Raw genomic sequence first — 17,387 nt, forward strand, 5'->3', positions numbered from 1 at the left:
AGATTTAACCAAATGTCAGTTTTTCAGCCCACCTTCTTAGAGACAATTTTACCTTTTTGATATACACTGAGTATAACAAATATTAGGAACACCTTCCTAATATTGATTTGACCCCACCCCCCACAAACCTTTTGCCCTCAGAACAGTCTAAATTTGTTGGAGGTATGGACTCTACAAAGTGTCAAAAGCATTCCACAGGGATGTTGGCCCATGTTGTCTCCAATGCTTCCTACAGTTGTGTCAAGTTGGCTGAATGGTGGAGCATTCTTGATACATAGGGGAAACTTGAGCGTAAAAAACCCAGCTGCGTTGCAATTCTTGACACAAACCTGTGTGCCTGGCACCTACTACCATACCCCGTTGAAAGGCACTTATATTTTTTGTCTTGCCCATCCACCCTCTGAATGGCAGTCTCAGGGCATACACATAATTATTTAACCTGTCTCCTCCCCTTCATCTACACTGATTGAAGTGGATTTAACAAGTGACATCAATAAGGGATCATAGCTTTCACCTGGATTCACCTGGTCAGTCTATGACATGAAAAGAACAGGTGTTCTTAATGTTTTGTGTAATCAGTTTACGAAGTGCATTCGGGAAAGTATTCAGACCCCTTGACTTTTTCCACATTTTACTTTACAGCCTTATTCTAAAATGGATTAAATCGTTTTTTACCCTCATCAATCTACAAACAATACCCCATAATGACAAAGCCAAAAAACGTTTTTTTAGACATTTTTGCAAATGTAAAATTAAAAGCTGAGTGCACATTTCCATAAGTATTCTGCTCCTTTACTAAATAATATGTTGAAGCACCTTTGGCAGCAATTACAGCCTTGAGTCTTCTTGGGTATGACGCTACAGGCTTGGCACACCTGTATTTGGGGAGTTTCTCCCATTCTTCTCTGCAGATCCTCTCAAGCTCTGTCAGGTTGGATGGGGAATGTCGCGTCACAGCTATTTTCAGGTCTCTCCAGTCGGGTTCAAGTCCGGGCTCTGGCTGGGCCACTCAAGGACATTCAGAGACTTGTCCCGAAGCGTTGTCTTGGCTATGTGCTTAGGGTCGTTGTCCTGTTGGAAAGTGAACCTTCGCCCCAGTCTGAGGTTCTGAGCGATCTGGAGCAGGTTTTTATCAAGGATCTCTCTGTACTTTGCTCCGTTCATCTTTCCCTCGATCCTGACTAGTCTCCCAGTCCGTGCAGCTGAAAAACATCCTCACAGCATGATGCTGCCACCACCATGCTTCACCGTAGGGATGGTGCCAGGTTTCCTCCAGCCGTGACCTTGGCATTCAGGCCAAAGAGTTTAATCTTGGTTTCATCAGACCAGAGAATCTTGTTTCTCATGGTTTGAAAATCCTTTAGGTGCCTTTTGGCAAACTCCAAGCGGGGTGTCGAGACTTTTACTGAGGAGTGGCTTCTGTCTGGTCACTCTACCATAAAGGCCTGATTAGTGGAGTGCTGCAGAGATGGATGTCCTTCTGGAAGGTTCTCCCATCTCCACAGAGGAGCTCTGTCAGAGCATCGGTTTCTTGGTCACCTCCCTGACCAATGCCCTTCTCCCCCTGATTGCTCAGTTTGGCCGGGCGGCGGTTCCAAACTTCTTCCGTTTAAGAATGATGGAGGCCACTGTGTTCTTGGGGACCTTCAATGCTGCAGACATTTTTTGGTACCTTCCCCAGATCTGTGCCTCGACACAAACCTTTCTCGGAGCTCTACGGACAATTCCTTTGACCTCATGGCTTGGTTTTTACTCTGACATGCACTGTCAACTGTGGGACCTTATATAGACTGGTGTGTGCCTTTACAAATCATGTCCAATCAACTGAATTTACCACAGGTGGACTCCAATCAAGCTGTAGAAACATCTCAAGGATGATCAATGGAAACAGGATGTACCCGAGCTAAATTTTGAGTCTCATAGGAAAGTGTCTGAATACCTATGTAAATGAGATGTTTCTGTTGTTAATTTTTAATACATTTGCAGAACTTCCTAAAACCCCTTTTTCACTTTGTCATTATAGGGTATTGTGTGTAGATTTTTTTATTTAATCAATTTTAGAATAAGGCTGTAATGTAACAAAATGTGGAAAAAGGGAAGGGGTCAGAACACTTTCCGAATGCTCTGTACATAACATATAACATATTTTAAACTGGGTGGTTTGAGCCCTGAATGCTGATTGGCAGACAGCCGTGGTATATCAGACTGTATACCAGGGGTATGACAAAACATTTTTACTGCTCTAACTACATTGGTAACCCATTTATAATAGTAATAAGGCACCTCGGCGGTTTGTGATATATGGCCAATGTACCATGGCTAAGGGCTGTGTCCAGGCACTCTGCGTCGCGTCGTGCTTAAGAACAGCCCTTAGCAATGGTATATTGGCCATATACCACACCCCCTCAGGCCTTAATGCTTAAATACAAACTGTGTATTATACTGATAACATTTACATTCGTATTGTATGTGATTAAATAACCAGCTCAGGCATTAGGTTTTAATATGCGTATTATAATGGTCATTATAATGCTCAGAACAATCCATTCCCTTCAAACAATATACTGTAAGTTGAATACTGTCTGATGAAGGAATGTCCGTAAAACTGACAGGATAGTACAGTACAGTACTGTAACTATAGCATCTTTAAAAAATCGCAGTCACCTTGTTTGGGAACTTCAAGACACTTCAGGTATACACAACTTCTGCATCACCTCTTTGGTTTGTGCGTGTGTGCGTACGTTTGTCTGTTCGTTCGTCCGTGCGTGTGTGTGTTTCTCCCTCTCCAGGCCTGAAGACCATTGTCGGTGCTCTAATCCAATCTGTGAAGAAATTGTCAGACGTTATGATCCTCACGGTCTTCTGTCTCAGTGTCTTCGCTTTGATTGGACTACAGCTCTTCATGGGCAACCTGCGGCACAAATGCGTGATTTGGCCAATCAACTCCACCGAGAACTACTTGGCCAATGGCAGCAAAGGCTTCGAGTGGAATGAATACATCAATAACGACAGTAAGTAGCCTAGTCACAGTCAAACACACCAGGGTTGTGTTCTTTAGGGCACAGTGGCACACCATAGCAAAAGGGTTCAATTCTCTTGAAACCTTTGTCCTATATCCCTCTACATAGCTAGAGAGAGATGTTATTCTGATGCTGTTCTGTGTGTGTGTGTGTGTGTGTGTGTGTGTGTGTGTGTGTGTGTTTGTTTCTTTCACCAGCCAATTTCTACTTCCTGCCTGGACAATTGGATGCCCTTTTATGTGGCAACAGCTCAGATTCTGGGTGAGTACCTACTCTGTCTGTCTGTCTGTCTGTCTGTCTGTCTGTCTGTCTGTCTGTCTGTCTGTCTGTCTGTCTGTCTGTCTGTCTGTCTGTCCTTCTCCTCTTCAGACCCACTCTTCTCTTATCCTTTTATTAAACCAGACAACTGTACGATACGGCAGCCATGATGTTTTTGTATGTACAGTGCATTTTGAAAGTATTCAGACTCCTTCACATTTTCCACGTTTTGTTACGTTACTGCCTTATTCTAAAATTGATTAAATATATAAAAAATCCTGATCAATCTACACACAATACCCCATAAGCGAAAACTGTATTTTTTTGCAAATTTATTACAAATAAAAAACAGAAAACCTTATTTACATAAGTATTCAGACCCTTTGCTATGAGACTTAAAATTGAGCTCAGGTGCATTCCGTTTCCATTGATCATCCTTGAGATGTTTCTGCAACTTGATTGGAGTCCACCTGTGGTAAATTCAGTTGCTTGGGTCCTACAGTTGACAGTGCATGTAAGACCAAAAACCAAGCCATGAGGTCAAAGGAATTGTCCGTAGAACTCCGAGACAGGTTTGTGTCGAGGCACAGATCTGGGGAAGGGTACCAAAAAATGTGGGAGAACCTTCCAGAAGGACAACCATCTCTGCAGCACTCCACCAATCAGGCCTTTATGGTAGTGACCAGACGGAAGCCACTCCTCAGTAAAAGGCACTTGACAGCCCACTTGGCCCACTAAAGACTCTGACCATGAGGAACAAGATTATCTGGTCTGATTTAACCAATATTAGACTCTTTGGCCTAAATGCTAAGCGTCACATTTAGAGGAAACCTGGCACTATCCCTACGGTGAAGCATGGTGGTGGCAGCATCTTGCTGTGAGGATATTTTCAGCGGCAGGGACTAGGGGACTAGTCAGGATCGAGGCAAAGATGAACGGCGCAAAGTACAGAGAGATCTTTGATGAACACCTGCTCCAGAGCGCTCAGGACCTCAGACTGGGGTGACGGTTCACCTTCCAACAGGACAACGACCCTAAGCACACAGCCAAGACAACGCAGAGGTGGCTTTGGGACAAGTCTCTGAATGTCCTTGAGTGGCCCAGCGAGAGTCCGGACTTGAACCCGATCGAACATCTCTGGAGAGTCCTGAAAATAGCTGTGCAGCAACGCTCCTCATCCAACCTGACAGAGCTTGAGAGGATCTGCAGGGAAGAATGGGAGAAACTCTCCAAATCCAGGTGTGCCACGCTTGTAGCGTCATACCCACTAAGACTCGAGGCTGTAATCACTGCCAAAGTTGCTTCAACAACATACTGAGTAATTATGGGATATTGTGTGGAGATTGAATAAATTTAAAATAAGGCTGGAACGTAACAAAATTTGGAAAAAGTGAATCTGATTACTTTCCGAATGCACTGTATAATGCTGAGTCATTGAATGGCTGTGTGGCCCTCTCTCCTCTCCCCCCAGCCGCTGCCCCGAGGGCTACACATGCATGAAAGCTGGGAGGAATCCAAACTACGGTTACACCAGCTTCGATAGCTTTGGATGGGCTTTCCTGGCTCTCTTCAGACTCATGACACAGGACTTCTGGGAGAACCTCTACATGCTGGTGAGTATGATATACAGTATAAATTATGATATACAGTATGGTATACAGTATTGTATACAGTATTATATACATTGTGCAGTATGATATACAGTAGGATATACAGTATACAGTATGATATAGGGTAAACAGTATGATATACAGTATTATATACAGTATACACTACCGTTCAAAAGTTTGGGGTCACTTAGAAACGTCCTTGTTTTTGAAAGAAAAGCAATTTTTTTGCCCATTAAAATATCATAAAATTGATCAGAAATACAGTGTAGATATTGTTAATGTTGTAAATGACTATTGTAGCTGGAAACGGCAGATTTTTTATGGAATATCTACATAGGCGTACAGAGGCCCATTATCAGCAACCATCACTCCTGTGTTCCAATGGCACGTTGTGTTAGCTAATCCAAGTTTATCATTTTAAAAGGCTAATTGATCATTAGGAAACTCTTTTGCAATTATGTTAGCACAGCTGAAAACTGTTGTTCTGATTACAGAAGCAATAAAACTGGCCTTCTTTAGACTAGTTTAGAATCTGGAGCATCAGTATTTGTGGGTTCGATTACAGGCTCAAAATGGCCAGAAACAAAGATTTTTCTTCTGAAACTCGTCAGTCTATTCTTGTTCTGAGAAATGAAGGCTATTCCATGCGAGAAATTGCCAAGAAATGGAAGATCTCGTACATCGTTGTGTACTACTCCCTTCACAGAACAGCGCAAACTGGCTCTAACCAGAATAGAAGAGGAGTGGGAGGCCCCGGTGCACAACTGAGCAAGAGGACAAGTACATTAGAGTGTCTAGTTTGAGAAACAGACACCTCAGAAGTCCTCAACTGGCAGCTTCATTAAATAGTACCCGCAAAACACCAACATCTCAACGTCAACAGTGAAGAGGCGACTCCGGGTTGCTGGCCTTCAAGGCAGAGTTGCAAAGAAAAAGCCATATCTCAGACTGGCCAAGAAAAGATTAAAATTGGCAAAAGAACACAGACACCGGACAGGGGAAGATTGGGAAAAAGTGTTATTTACAGACAAATCTAAGTTTGAGGTGTTCGCATCACAAAGAAGAATATTCGTGAGATGCAGAAAAAATGAAAAGATGCTGGAAGAGTGCTTGACACCATCTGTCAAGCATGGTGGAGGCAATGTGATGGTCTGGGGGTGCTTTGGTGGTAGTAAAGTGGGAGATTTGTACAGGGTAAAAGGGATCTTGAAGAAGGCAGGCTATCGCTCCATTTTGCAACGCCATGCCCTACCCTGTGGACGGTGCTTAATTGGAGCTAATTTCCTCCTACAACAAGACAATGACCCAAAGCACAGCTCCAAACTATGTAAGAACTATTTAGGGAAGAAGCAGTCAGCTGGTATTCTGTCTATAATGGAGTGGCCAGCACAGTCACCGGATCTCAACCCTATTGAGCTGGTTTAGCCTGGTTCCTCTCTAGGTTTCTTCCTAGGTTTTTGGCCTTTCTCAGGAGTTTTTCCTAGGGAGTTTTTCCCAGCCACCGTGCTTCTTTCACATGCATTGCTTGCTGTTTGGGGTTTTAGGCTGGGTTTCTGTACAGCACTTTGAGATTTCAGCTGATGTACGAAGGGCTATATAAATAAATTTGATTTGATTTGATTTGATTTGAGCTGTTGTGGGAGCAGCTTGACCGTATGGTACGTAAGAAGTGCCCATCAAGCCAATCCAACTTGTGGGAGGTGCTTCAAGAAGCATGGGGTGAAATCTCTTCAGATTACCTCAACAAATTGACAACTAGAATGCCAAAGGTCTGCAAGGCTGTAATTGCTGCAAATGGAGGAATCTTTGACGAAAGCAAAGTTTGAAGGACACAATTAATATTTCAATTAAAAATCATTATTTATAACCTTGTCAACGTCTTGACTATATTTCCTATTCATTTTACAATTCATTTCATGTATGTTTTCTAAGTGACCCCAAAGGACATTTCTAAGTGACCCCAAACTTTTGAACGGTAGTGTGTATCTATGATATTGTATCTCTATGCTGGTTGTATCACATGGTCATCCTTTACCAAATTATATATTGGTTTGGTTTTCACTTTTGAGTCAAATGCAAAATGGAACATGCTTTGTCCACATATTCAGCTGGCCGATTTGGTTGTCTTTGGGTGATATTACAACATTACAACTGTTGCTTCTGGCTTGACTCATGCTGCCTGTTTTACAGCCTAATCTCCGTACTGTGGCTCCTGGCTCGACTCATGCTGCCTGTTTTACAGCCTAATACCCATACTGTGGCTCCTGGCTCGACTCATGCTGCCTGTTTTACAGCCTAATCTCCGTACTGTGGCTCCTGGCTCGACTCATGCTGCCTGTTTTACAGCCTAATACCCATACTGTGGCTCCTGGCTCGACTCATGCTGCCTGTTTTACAGCCTAATCTCCGTACTGTGGCTCCTGGCTCGACTCATGCTGCCTGTTTTACAGCCTAATACCCATACTGTGGCCCCTGGCTCAACTCATGCTGCTTGTTTTACAGCCTAATTTCCACACTGTGGCTCCTCATATTTAGGGTGCCATATGGGATGCAGCTCCTCAGCCGGACAGGCTCTCTGGAATGGTGGAAAGAGACACTTAGGCTTTGCCATACAGAGCTGAGAGGGCAGGAGTGGTCAGAGGGAGGAGAAGGAAAGGAAGAGAATAACCTGGGGATTACAGTATGGGCAATCAAGGAGACTATGGCTGCATCCCATATGGCACCTTATTCCCTATATAGCGAGCCACTTTTGACCAGGGCCCATAGGGCTATGTTTAAAGTAATGCACTATATAGGGAATTGGGTGCCATTTGGGATGCAGGTTACATGGCTTCTTCTCTCTTAGCTCAGAACAGACCGTTTTTTTTGCTCAGATCTCCAAATCTACTGTTGCGCCAGTGTTCGCTCATCTGAGCGTTGTAATATGGAGACTCAAGTCATCGTTTGCATCCATCTGTATTCCAGAAGGATATTTGTGCTGTCCTGTTTTAAATCAAGATACTACAGTACAATATGTGCTTGTTTTCTAAGGAGGAAAATGTGAAATGATCTGAGATGATTTCCCGTTGTATTGTATCAGATTGTCAGACCGTTACGGTTCAACCTAGGATTTAGATTTTGCCTGCATACACTACCCGCTCAAACATGACCAGGTTTAAAGATCGCAGCCAATCATATGCACTGTATCCAGAGTAGGCTCAGGTGTGTGTGCGTGTGTAGAATATTTGGTCTGCAGTACATTTACAATGCGGTCGTTTAGCCACGTACTTATCCAGAGCAAGGTAAAACATGAACAAATACTTTTGAAATGTGAAAGGTTGAGGTAGCTTTGAGAGACGACCGCATATCACAGTCTTGGTAAGCTAGTTATTTTATGGACTCCGCTGTCCTGATGTCGGGCGGAAGTCCGTGTGTGAAACAGGAGGACAGTAGAGTTCCTGTCCTTTTGTCAGTTTGTGCTCCTACCCTGTCTTGCTGGGGAGTGTCGCAGTGTGTTGTGTTGAATATTCTTACCAGCGCTACATGTAAACCGCATCCATAATTGATGGGGTAGGGAATTACTTCTGCCAGAACCCAGGAAGTCCTCTCTCTCTGCCTCGACTCTGCTCCCTACAGACCATACACCCTCTTTTGAAGGGCCCTAGTGCAGACCATACTGTACTCCCTCTATTGAAAGGGGAACTAAATGTGCATCCAAAATGGCAACCTATTCCCTAAGTGGACAATTTTCTTTTAGTAGACTGAAATATTGCCTCTGCATTTATTTTATACAATAGAAAACTAGTACATGACATGATAATGTAATACATACATGGAATTCTGAATAGTATTATGAAACGGGCTATTTTCAAAGGCTGTTTTTAAAGGTATGTTGGAGTCTTCTTTGTCTGCTGCTCTGTGCTTCTGCTTGAGCCTCATAATCCTCTCTCCGCTGGGGATAGCATCCCAATCCACTGAAATCATTGGGCTTGTGTTAGCTAGCTCGCTAGCTCGCTTTTGGAGTGTGCTTCCACTGCACTGCTTGGAAAACTAGGTCAAAATGCAGATATTGGGGAGTTGTGCCCATGCTGGGAAACTAATACACACACACACACACACACACTGGGAACCTAGCGAAATGCAGTCAGTGCATGGAAGTGCTTCTGGCGCTGGCACACCCAAGAATAATTCCTACTTCCTAGTTTCAAATCAGTTCTAAATCATTGATTATCAGCGTACATAATGTACATGACAGTGAATTGGAATCAGCATCACGCTCTAGTAAGCAGAAGGGAATCTAAATATAATTTATTGTGTTTGAAGTGATGAAGTGTTACAGTAGATTCTACATTTCGACCAAGCCTGGGCATCTTCACGACTACTCAGTAACTGATACATAACCTCTGACCTCTACCCTCCAACTCTACCTCGATATGAACCTCACAGCTCTGTCATATGAGCCAGTTAGCAGTGGAATGAACCAGATCTGAGTACAGGAGGGGGCGACAAAGTGACGGCCTCTTCTGGATGAGTGACAAGTGTCTGATGCTCTGCTGTACTCTCTGTTCTCTTCCAGACCCTGAGGATGGCAGGGAAGGGATGTTGTTCGGTTTAGAGGTCAATGGTTATAGGTCAAATATCAGTGTATCTGACCCTCTGTTGTCTTCTCTCTCCCCTCCCAGACCCTGCGGGCAGCAGGGAAGACCTACATGATCTTCTTTGTGCTGGTGATCTTCGTGGGGTCCTTCTACCTGGTCAATCTGATCCTGGCTGTGGTGGCCATGGCCTATGAGGAGCAGAACCAGGCCACCATGGAGGAGGCCGAGCAAAAAGAGGCTGAGTTCAAAGCCATGCTGGAGCAGATCAAGAACCAGCAAGAGGCTGCACAGGTCAGTATCCCAGTGTCTTTGTGTCTCAGCATGTCTATCAGGTTGCGATATGGCACCCTTCTCTGGATATAGTGCATATGTGTTTGGTCATATGTGTTTGTTTCTCTGTCTCTGTTGTCACTGGCTCTGCAGGAGGCCACACAGGTCAGTGTCTGTCTGTTCTGTCTGTCTGTTCTGTCTGTCTGTTCTGTCTGACTGTCTGTCAGTTCTGTCTGTCTGTCTCTCAGCAGCTTACTGTATGTGCTTGTCTTTCTATTGCCACTGTCTCTGCTTGCTATACTTCACTCCTATCCTTGACTGTCTCTTTGGTTTAAATCTGTTGTGCCTAATATAAGCAGTGGAGCCGTGTTCGTTACCGTGCTCCTATACCTCACTGTGTTTGTGACGGAGGTGAGTAACCTTGCCTGAGACCTGAAGATCTGCATGGGCTTCCTGAGCCAATGCCTAGGCTTTGGCTTAGCGGGCTAATGCACTCTTCTGGCTCACAGCAAACCGGGGTTCGAACCCTGTCTGTCACATAATGCTTAGTTTAAGTCTGTTTAGCCTGATATAAGCTGTACAGCCATGTCTCTGAAGCCTAGCTACGCAAAATGGCCGTTCTGCGTACTTGCTTAGCAAAAAGATGCATACTTCCACAGCCCCAAGTAAGTGAAGTAAGTCAAGTGCAGCTGCAGCCCCGCAATTTGTATCTTGATGAAACTATGCATTATCGCCATTTTGAGTAGCTAGCTAAATGCGTTGCGTATTTGCACAGGGTAAAAATTAGGCTTCAGGAGGGCTGGACACAGACAGGTGTTTTTTTCACTCTCTCTGTCCTGGTGTGGCGGTCTGCGATAGGCCAACGCCATGGCGACGTCGGCAGGCACGGTGTCGGAGGACGTAGCGGAGGACGACGGTGGGGGGAACCTGTCCTGTAGCTCGTCAGAGATGTCCAAGCTCAGTTCCAAGAGCGCCAAGGAGCGGCGCAACCGCAAGAAGAAGTGGCGCCAGAAAGAGCAGTCACAGAGGGAGGAGAAGGGGGACTGCGAGAAGTTCGTCAAATCCGAGTCAGACGACGGCAGCAAGAGGAGCCGCTTCCGTTTCCCTGACAACCGGTTGGGTCGAAAGTCTTCCATCATGAACCAGGTGAGATGGCGAAGGTTGAAGGTCACGGTGCAATGCATTCTGGGGCATAGATCATTTAGCCTTGAGAGATAAACTCAGATAAACACTATTTAGAGCTTTGTAATGTATCTGTTTAAGGCTCCTACTACAGTGTGTGAAGTATATTGGTTGTAGCTAAAGGTTATAACCAGTTTATAGCATCATAACATATACAGTACTGTGCGTGTATTTGTTGTAGCTAAAGATACAGTAGCATGCATCCAAGGCTTGAATTATTAACAGTGAGTACATGAATGTTTCAGTGAGAGAAGAGCAGTCACACAGTGCTGTATTGCTCTGGCATCTTTCATAGTGTTCTGTTACCGTATCTGTTCGGCAACACAGGGCAGTATTCGCTCATGCGTACATGTGAATTCTATTGGTGTTAGAACTAGGTTTTGTCTGAGATCTTGGTCATCGTCATCATCCGTATTAGAGAATAGGCCCGCTAACCAGATGAGTACTCTAGCAGGCTTGTGACCATAAACATGTCGAATCAGCAGAGCTAACATGTACTTTAACAGTAGTAAGAAAGAGGATTCTATATGCAACATTAGTAAGAGGATACAGTACAGAGGATACAGATACAGTACAGGTCCAGGTTCACAGTGAGAACAGTGGTATGCTAACAGCTCATATTTCCATAGAACAGCTAGAATGGAGAGTCCCATTCAAATCAATGTTCCGACAATACGTAGACTGGCAGCAATATTGAGTGTGCCCATAGAAGAAAAACACAAAGTAGAAGCAGGAAGTGAATCTTTTCCCATGCAGCGTTGGGCTCAGCTGTGTGTTTCTCCTGTCTGACTGTCCTGTGTTTGACCTTGCTGGGGTAGGATGTCAGTCGCCTAATTATTTGATTATACGACACGGTGAACCATCAAGTCCTGCTCACCAGACTTGAGGGTCTGGGTATGAGGGCACTGCGCTTTACTGGCTACAATCATACCTTACCAACCGGACCCACTACATCTCCCTCAATGGCCATACCTCTGACACACAGGGTGTTCCCCAGGGCTCTGTGCTGGGTCCCCTACCCTTCATCATCTACATCCTCCCCCTTGGTCAGATCCTCCGCCACTTCAATCTCGACTTCCACTGCTACGCCGACGACACCCAGATCTACCTGAGCACCAAATCCCTCCTCAACGCACCTCTGAACCACATTGAATCCTACCACATTAAAAACCTGGATGCAACACAACTTCCTCAAGCTAAAAAGTGACAAAACCAAACTCCTCCTCATAGGCACCAAAACCACACTCTGCAAAGTTGGCAACCTCACTCTCACCATTGATGACACCATTGTCGTCGTCCCCCCCCCCCCCCGTGCACGCAACCTTGGCGTCCTCCTGGACTCCACCCTCTCCTTCGACCACTACATCCAACAAACTGTCAAATCCTCTTTCGTCAAACCTTCCGTCCTGCAGCTAAAACCTTATTCAAACGTTCATCACCTCTTGTCTCGACTACTGCAAGTCACTACTCTCCAGCATCAACTCAAGCTCCCTCCATAAGCTCCAAATGGTTCAGAACTCTGCAGCCCAACTCCTCACGCACACTAAGTCCTGGCAGCACATCACCCCCATCCTCTGTGAACTCCACTGGCTCCCTGTCACCCAACGCATTAACTACAATATCCTCCTTCTGACCTACAAAGCCCTTCATCACCTTGCCCCCCCTCTACCTGCCTCTCTGACCTTCTTCTCCCCTAGCACCCTACTCGCTCACTCCGTTCCACCACAGCAGGCCACCTTGCCGTTCCCAAGTGCAACACATCACGATCTTTTCCCTTCTTTAAGCCTCTCCCCCTTCTCTTTGTTACATGTTCTGTTTCTTCCTGTTGTTAGTCTGCCGTTGTCTTGTTTGGATCTCTGTTTTTTGTTTAGTTTCGACAATTGTAGACCAGCATTGGATCATTGAAAATAGAAATCCAATATATTATTATTGTTATGATGCCTTTCCCTGTGTTTAGTAGGTCACTTGATCACTCTCCGTCAGCATTTCCCTAAGTGACACACACACAGACACAGACACACACACACACACACACACACAGATGTTGCCTTTCATTTTGACCCCAGAATTGATGACAACGAGGATTGTCCCAAGTAACGGCACAATCAATGACTCAAAACAACCCCCTCATCTCTTTTCTTCTCTCAAGGAGATTGGACTTCTCATAAGGATCCGATAATTCCATATGTAATTCAATAGGAATTCCACCTTCCTTTCAAATTTTTGAAGCTACATTTAGACCAGGGCTCTCCAACCCTGTTCCTGGACAACTACCCTCCTGTAGGTTTTCACTCCAACTCCAGTTGTATCTAACCTGATTCAACTTGTCAACCAGCTAATTATTACAATCAGGTGCACTGGATTAGGGTTGGAGAGAGAACCTATGGGACGGAGATCCCAGATGTAGACAGTACTAAAACAGATAAAGACGTAAGGCAGGAGGACAGATAGCAGGAAAGGTGGTTGTGGGGATTCAACCCACGACCTTCAGTGCTCTTTGTATGCTTTGTGTCAGGAGTTTTACACAGCTACATCAATCTCTCTCCTCTCCTCTCGTTTCCTCTTCTCTCCTCATCTCGTTGTCTTCTTGTCCCTTGCAGTCCCTCCTCAGTATCCCAGGCTCGCCGTTCCTGTCGAGGCACAACAGCAAGAGCAGCATCTTCAGCTTCAAGGGCCGCGGCAAGGACGTGGGCTCGGAGAACGAGTTCGCCGACGACGAGCATAGCACTGTGGAGGAGTGTGAGGAGAGGCGGGACTCCCTGTTCAGCCCGTACCGGCGGAGCAGCTACACGGGCTACCACCACGGCGGCGGGAAGAGGAACTCAACGGTGGACTGCAACGGCGTGGTGTCGCTGATCAGTCCGGGGACCGGCGGACGCCTTCTGCCTGAGGTGAAAATAGATAAGGCATCTGCTGACGACAGTGTAAGGAAGTCAATGAGTAACTCAGACCCGTCTCGTCTAGGCATGGCCCCCTCTTTCTCAACTTTCTCTCTTCCCTCACTTTCTTATTCTCTCTGTCTCTCCTCTCAACTTTTTTCTTTGCAAGTCCGTATGTCTGCGCTATCTGCGCTCGCCCTCCTCCCCTGCTCATAGTGTCTCGTGTATGATATGCTGCCCCCCAACCCAAAGAAGCAAAATAGAGAAACTTTAGTTTACTTTATCAGAAAAACATGTTCTTATTGTTACTTTATAACTGGGGTTTTCAGTGACTTCCAGCATACTGTTGTTTTATATCTCAACGTTTTCATTTTCTCACTCCAAACGGTGTTACATTACATTGACATTAAAGGGATAGTTCGAGGTTTTGGCAACAAGGCCCTTGCTCCTGTAGACTTCCATGTCATTGCACTCATGCTAGTTAGGAATGGCTCCAGAAACTACCTTCAACTTCCTTCAAACTGCAGACAGAGACATAATGGTATCCATGAGCTCATCTGACTCTGTGTAAGTACGAAAAAAAGGGCTTAATTGCCAAAATCTTTAACTATCCCTTTAACTTTTTAGTCATTTAGCAAACTGTCTGATCTTAGAGCGACGTTCAGTCAGTGCATCCAACTAAGATACGTATAAACAACCACATATAACAGTCATTGTAAGTAAAAACCCTCTTCAAAATAGAGGAAATATTTCCTCCCTTTTCAAACAATCAACAGTGAGCAAACCAAAACAAAGAAAACGGGAAAAAACCAAACCAATCTTTCTCTCTTGCTAGTAAGCAGCATGGTAGTTTGACCTGCCCTTCTACCAGGTCTTGTACAATGTTTTGAATTAGCCAGCATGATAACAACCAAACTAGTGGCTATGATGTCTCTCCTCTCCTACTCTTTGACTTGGTGCATGCTCAATGCATGACGACTGGAACAACTGCAATCCGAATAGTGTTGCCCCTGTGTTCTCCTACAGTAACCAGACTACTCTTCCCTCTATGTTCTCCTCAAATGCTACAGGATTTGTTACAGGACTTGAAGGTGATATTTCAGGGTCAAATAGAAAATGGATTACTATCAGATAGTGTGGAGTTCTGTGTATGGATGGGGTTAGGGACAGGATAATGCTTGGAAAGTAGAACAAAAGGCTGTGTCCGAAATCTTTCTTGCCTACTACTAAATAAAACAGCATACTGTGCACGAATCATACTACGTACTATTTAGACCGTACTGTCTAGTATATATGTATGCAGTAAGCAACAAATATCAACATACTAGGCTCACCCATACTGAGAAGGCGTCATCTAATGCGCAATTGCGTTGTTTCCCGCCGTTCGTTCATTTCGGTAGAGCGCGTCCTCTTATCTGATTATCAGCTGTTGTCAAACACACGTGGGTCTGAAAAGGCGCTTTTCTTCCTCAATAGTGTTGCAGCGAATTCTACTAGATAAAAGGCAAAATTAGTATGACATCCTGGCATTTAAACCATATAACATTTTCAAAATGTCACATACTATAAAACGTTACATTTTCCTACACTCAATCAGCCTACTATTGAGAACGCAAGTACGGGTTTTCGGACACGGTCAAAGTGGCAGCTTTGGAACATTTAGGCGGGGGGGGGGGGGCATTGAGTTAGAATGGGTGTGATGTAATGGTGGTTGGAATCTATTTTACAAGTTTCAGAGAATAGGTAAGTCACAACATTAATACATACACACACAAATACAAAACACTTCCCTGCTCAATATCAGAATATTACGTTCTTATTCAAGTATTATGTAACAGTCAAATATCCCCATACCACTGCTCCCACTCTGGCTGCGTATGACCTGCATGTTTCTAGAACCAACATATTCTCTACATCTAGCAATAACAAGACAAATACAGTACTATCTGCTGTGCCAACCAAAGAATGACCAACCTCCAATATGGGCCTAACCCCTCCTTCCAATCGAGTCTTGTTACAAGTGCACATCCCTCCCTGGCCAGCGATGGCGCTGTGGGATGGTGTTCATGGTTTGACTACCATCAGTGCTTGATTCTTCTTCTTCCTCCTGGCAGCCCACTACTGAGGTTGAGGTGAAGAAGAAGCTGTCTGGTTCCCTGATGGTGTCTGTGGACCAGCTCAATACCTCCTTCGGAAGGAAAGAGCGGGCCAACAGTGTCATGAGCGTCATCACCAACACACTAGTGGAGGGTACTCTATTCATACTATTAATTTCCCTACACTAACTAACTAGCTATTTCCATGCTCTATTGTTTTCAGCTGACAGTGTAAAACAAAAAGTTTCAAATCTGATGTTGAAGAAAGGCAGATCTTACTTCCCATATTTTCTTAGTCTAAACAGGCTCTTACCTTAGACGCCCTTTTTTTTGGGACGAACAATTCTTTCTATTTCGCTATTTCCTTTTCTAACTGATTTAAGATAAGATAAGATTTTTACATTAAGACTTTATTAATCCCCAAACGGGATTCAACTGAGGTGCCCTTCTCTCTCGTTGGACGAACAGTTCTACATCTCCTATATCTATATCTACATACACTACCGGTCAAACATTTTAGAACACCTACTCATTCAAGGGTTTTTATTTATTTGTACTATTTTACACATTATAGAATAATGGTGAAGACATCAAAACTATGAAATAACACATATGGAATCATGTAGAAATCAAAAAAGTGTTATACAAAGCAAAATATATTTTATATTTGAGATTCTTCAAATAGCCACCCTTTGCCTTGATGACAGCTTTGCACACTCTTGGCATTCTCTCAACCAGTTTCACATGGAATGCTTTTCCAACAGTCTTGAAGGAGTTCCCACATATGCTGAGCACTTGTTGGCTGCTTTTTCTTCACTCTGCGGTCCGACTCATCCTAAACCATCTCAATTTGGTTGAGGTCGGGGGATTGTGGAGGCCAGGTCATCTGATGCAGCACTCCATCACTCTCCTTCTTGGTCAAATATCCCTTACACCGCCTGGAGGTGTGTTGGGTCATTGTCCTGTTGAAAAACAAATGATAGTCCTACCACATGATAGTCCTGCAGAATGCTGTTGTATCCATGCTGGTTAAGTGTGCCTTGAATTCTAAATCAATCACAGACAGTGTCACCAGTAAAGCACCCCCACACCATAACACCTCCTCCTCCATGCTTTACGGTGGGAACCACACATGCGAACATCATCCGTTCACCCACACCGCGTCTCACAAAGACACGGCTGTTGGAACCAAAAATCTCCAATTTGGACTCTGACCAAATGACAAATTTCCACCGTTCTAATGTCCAACTTTTCCGTATTGACTGACCTTCATGTCTTAAAGTAATGATGGACTGTCATTTCTCTTTGTTTATTTGAGCTGTTCTTGCCATAATATGTACTTGGTCTTTTGCCAAATATCTTCTGTATACCCCCCTACCTTGTCACAACACAACTGATTGGCTCAAACGCATTAAGAAGGAAAGAAATTCCACAAATTAACTTTTAACAAGGCACACCTGTTTATTGAAATGCATTCCAGATGACTACCTCATGA

General features: G+C 44.4%; 1 protein-coding gene across 9 annotated transcripts in view; it reads left to right on the forward strand.

The window, feature by feature from the left end:
* LOC115167796 (sodium channel protein type 8 subunit alpha) overlaps nucleotides 1–17,387 on the forward strand; it is an 85,347-nt gene that overhangs the window by 37,924 nt on the left and 30,036 nt on the right. For 3 of the 9 annotated variants that reach the window (XM_029722409.1, XM_029722408.1, XM_029722410.1), the window contains exons 7-14: nucleotides 2,790–3,011; nucleotides 3,218–3,281; nucleotides 4,750–4,891; nucleotides 9,550–9,756; nucleotides 10,594–10,881; nucleotides 13,518–13,841; nucleotides 14,867–14,887; nucleotides 15,911–16,046. In XM_029722409.1, the coding sequence (XP_029578269.1) occupies nucleotides 2,790–3,011; nucleotides 3,218–3,281; nucleotides 4,750–4,891; nucleotides 9,550–9,756; nucleotides 10,594–10,881; nucleotides 13,518–13,841; nucleotides 14,867–14,887; nucleotides 15,911–16,046 (1,404 nt within the window). The remainder of the gene's footprint in view (nucleotides 1–2,789; nucleotides 3,012–3,217; nucleotides 3,282–4,749; nucleotides 4,892–9,549; nucleotides 9,757–10,593; nucleotides 10,882–13,517; nucleotides 13,842–14,866; nucleotides 14,888–15,910; nucleotides 16,047–17,387) is intronic. The other 6 variants (XM_029722416.1, XM_029722414.1, XM_029722415.1 and 3 more) reach the window with 3 other exon arrangements.

Source organism: Salmo trutta, chromosome 30 (genome assembly GCF_901001165.1).
Source record: "Salmo trutta chromosome 30, fSalTru1.1, whole genome shotgun sequence".
Taxonomy (NCBI): Eukaryota; Metazoa; Chordata; class Actinopteri; order Salmoniformes; family Salmonidae; genus Salmo; species Salmo trutta.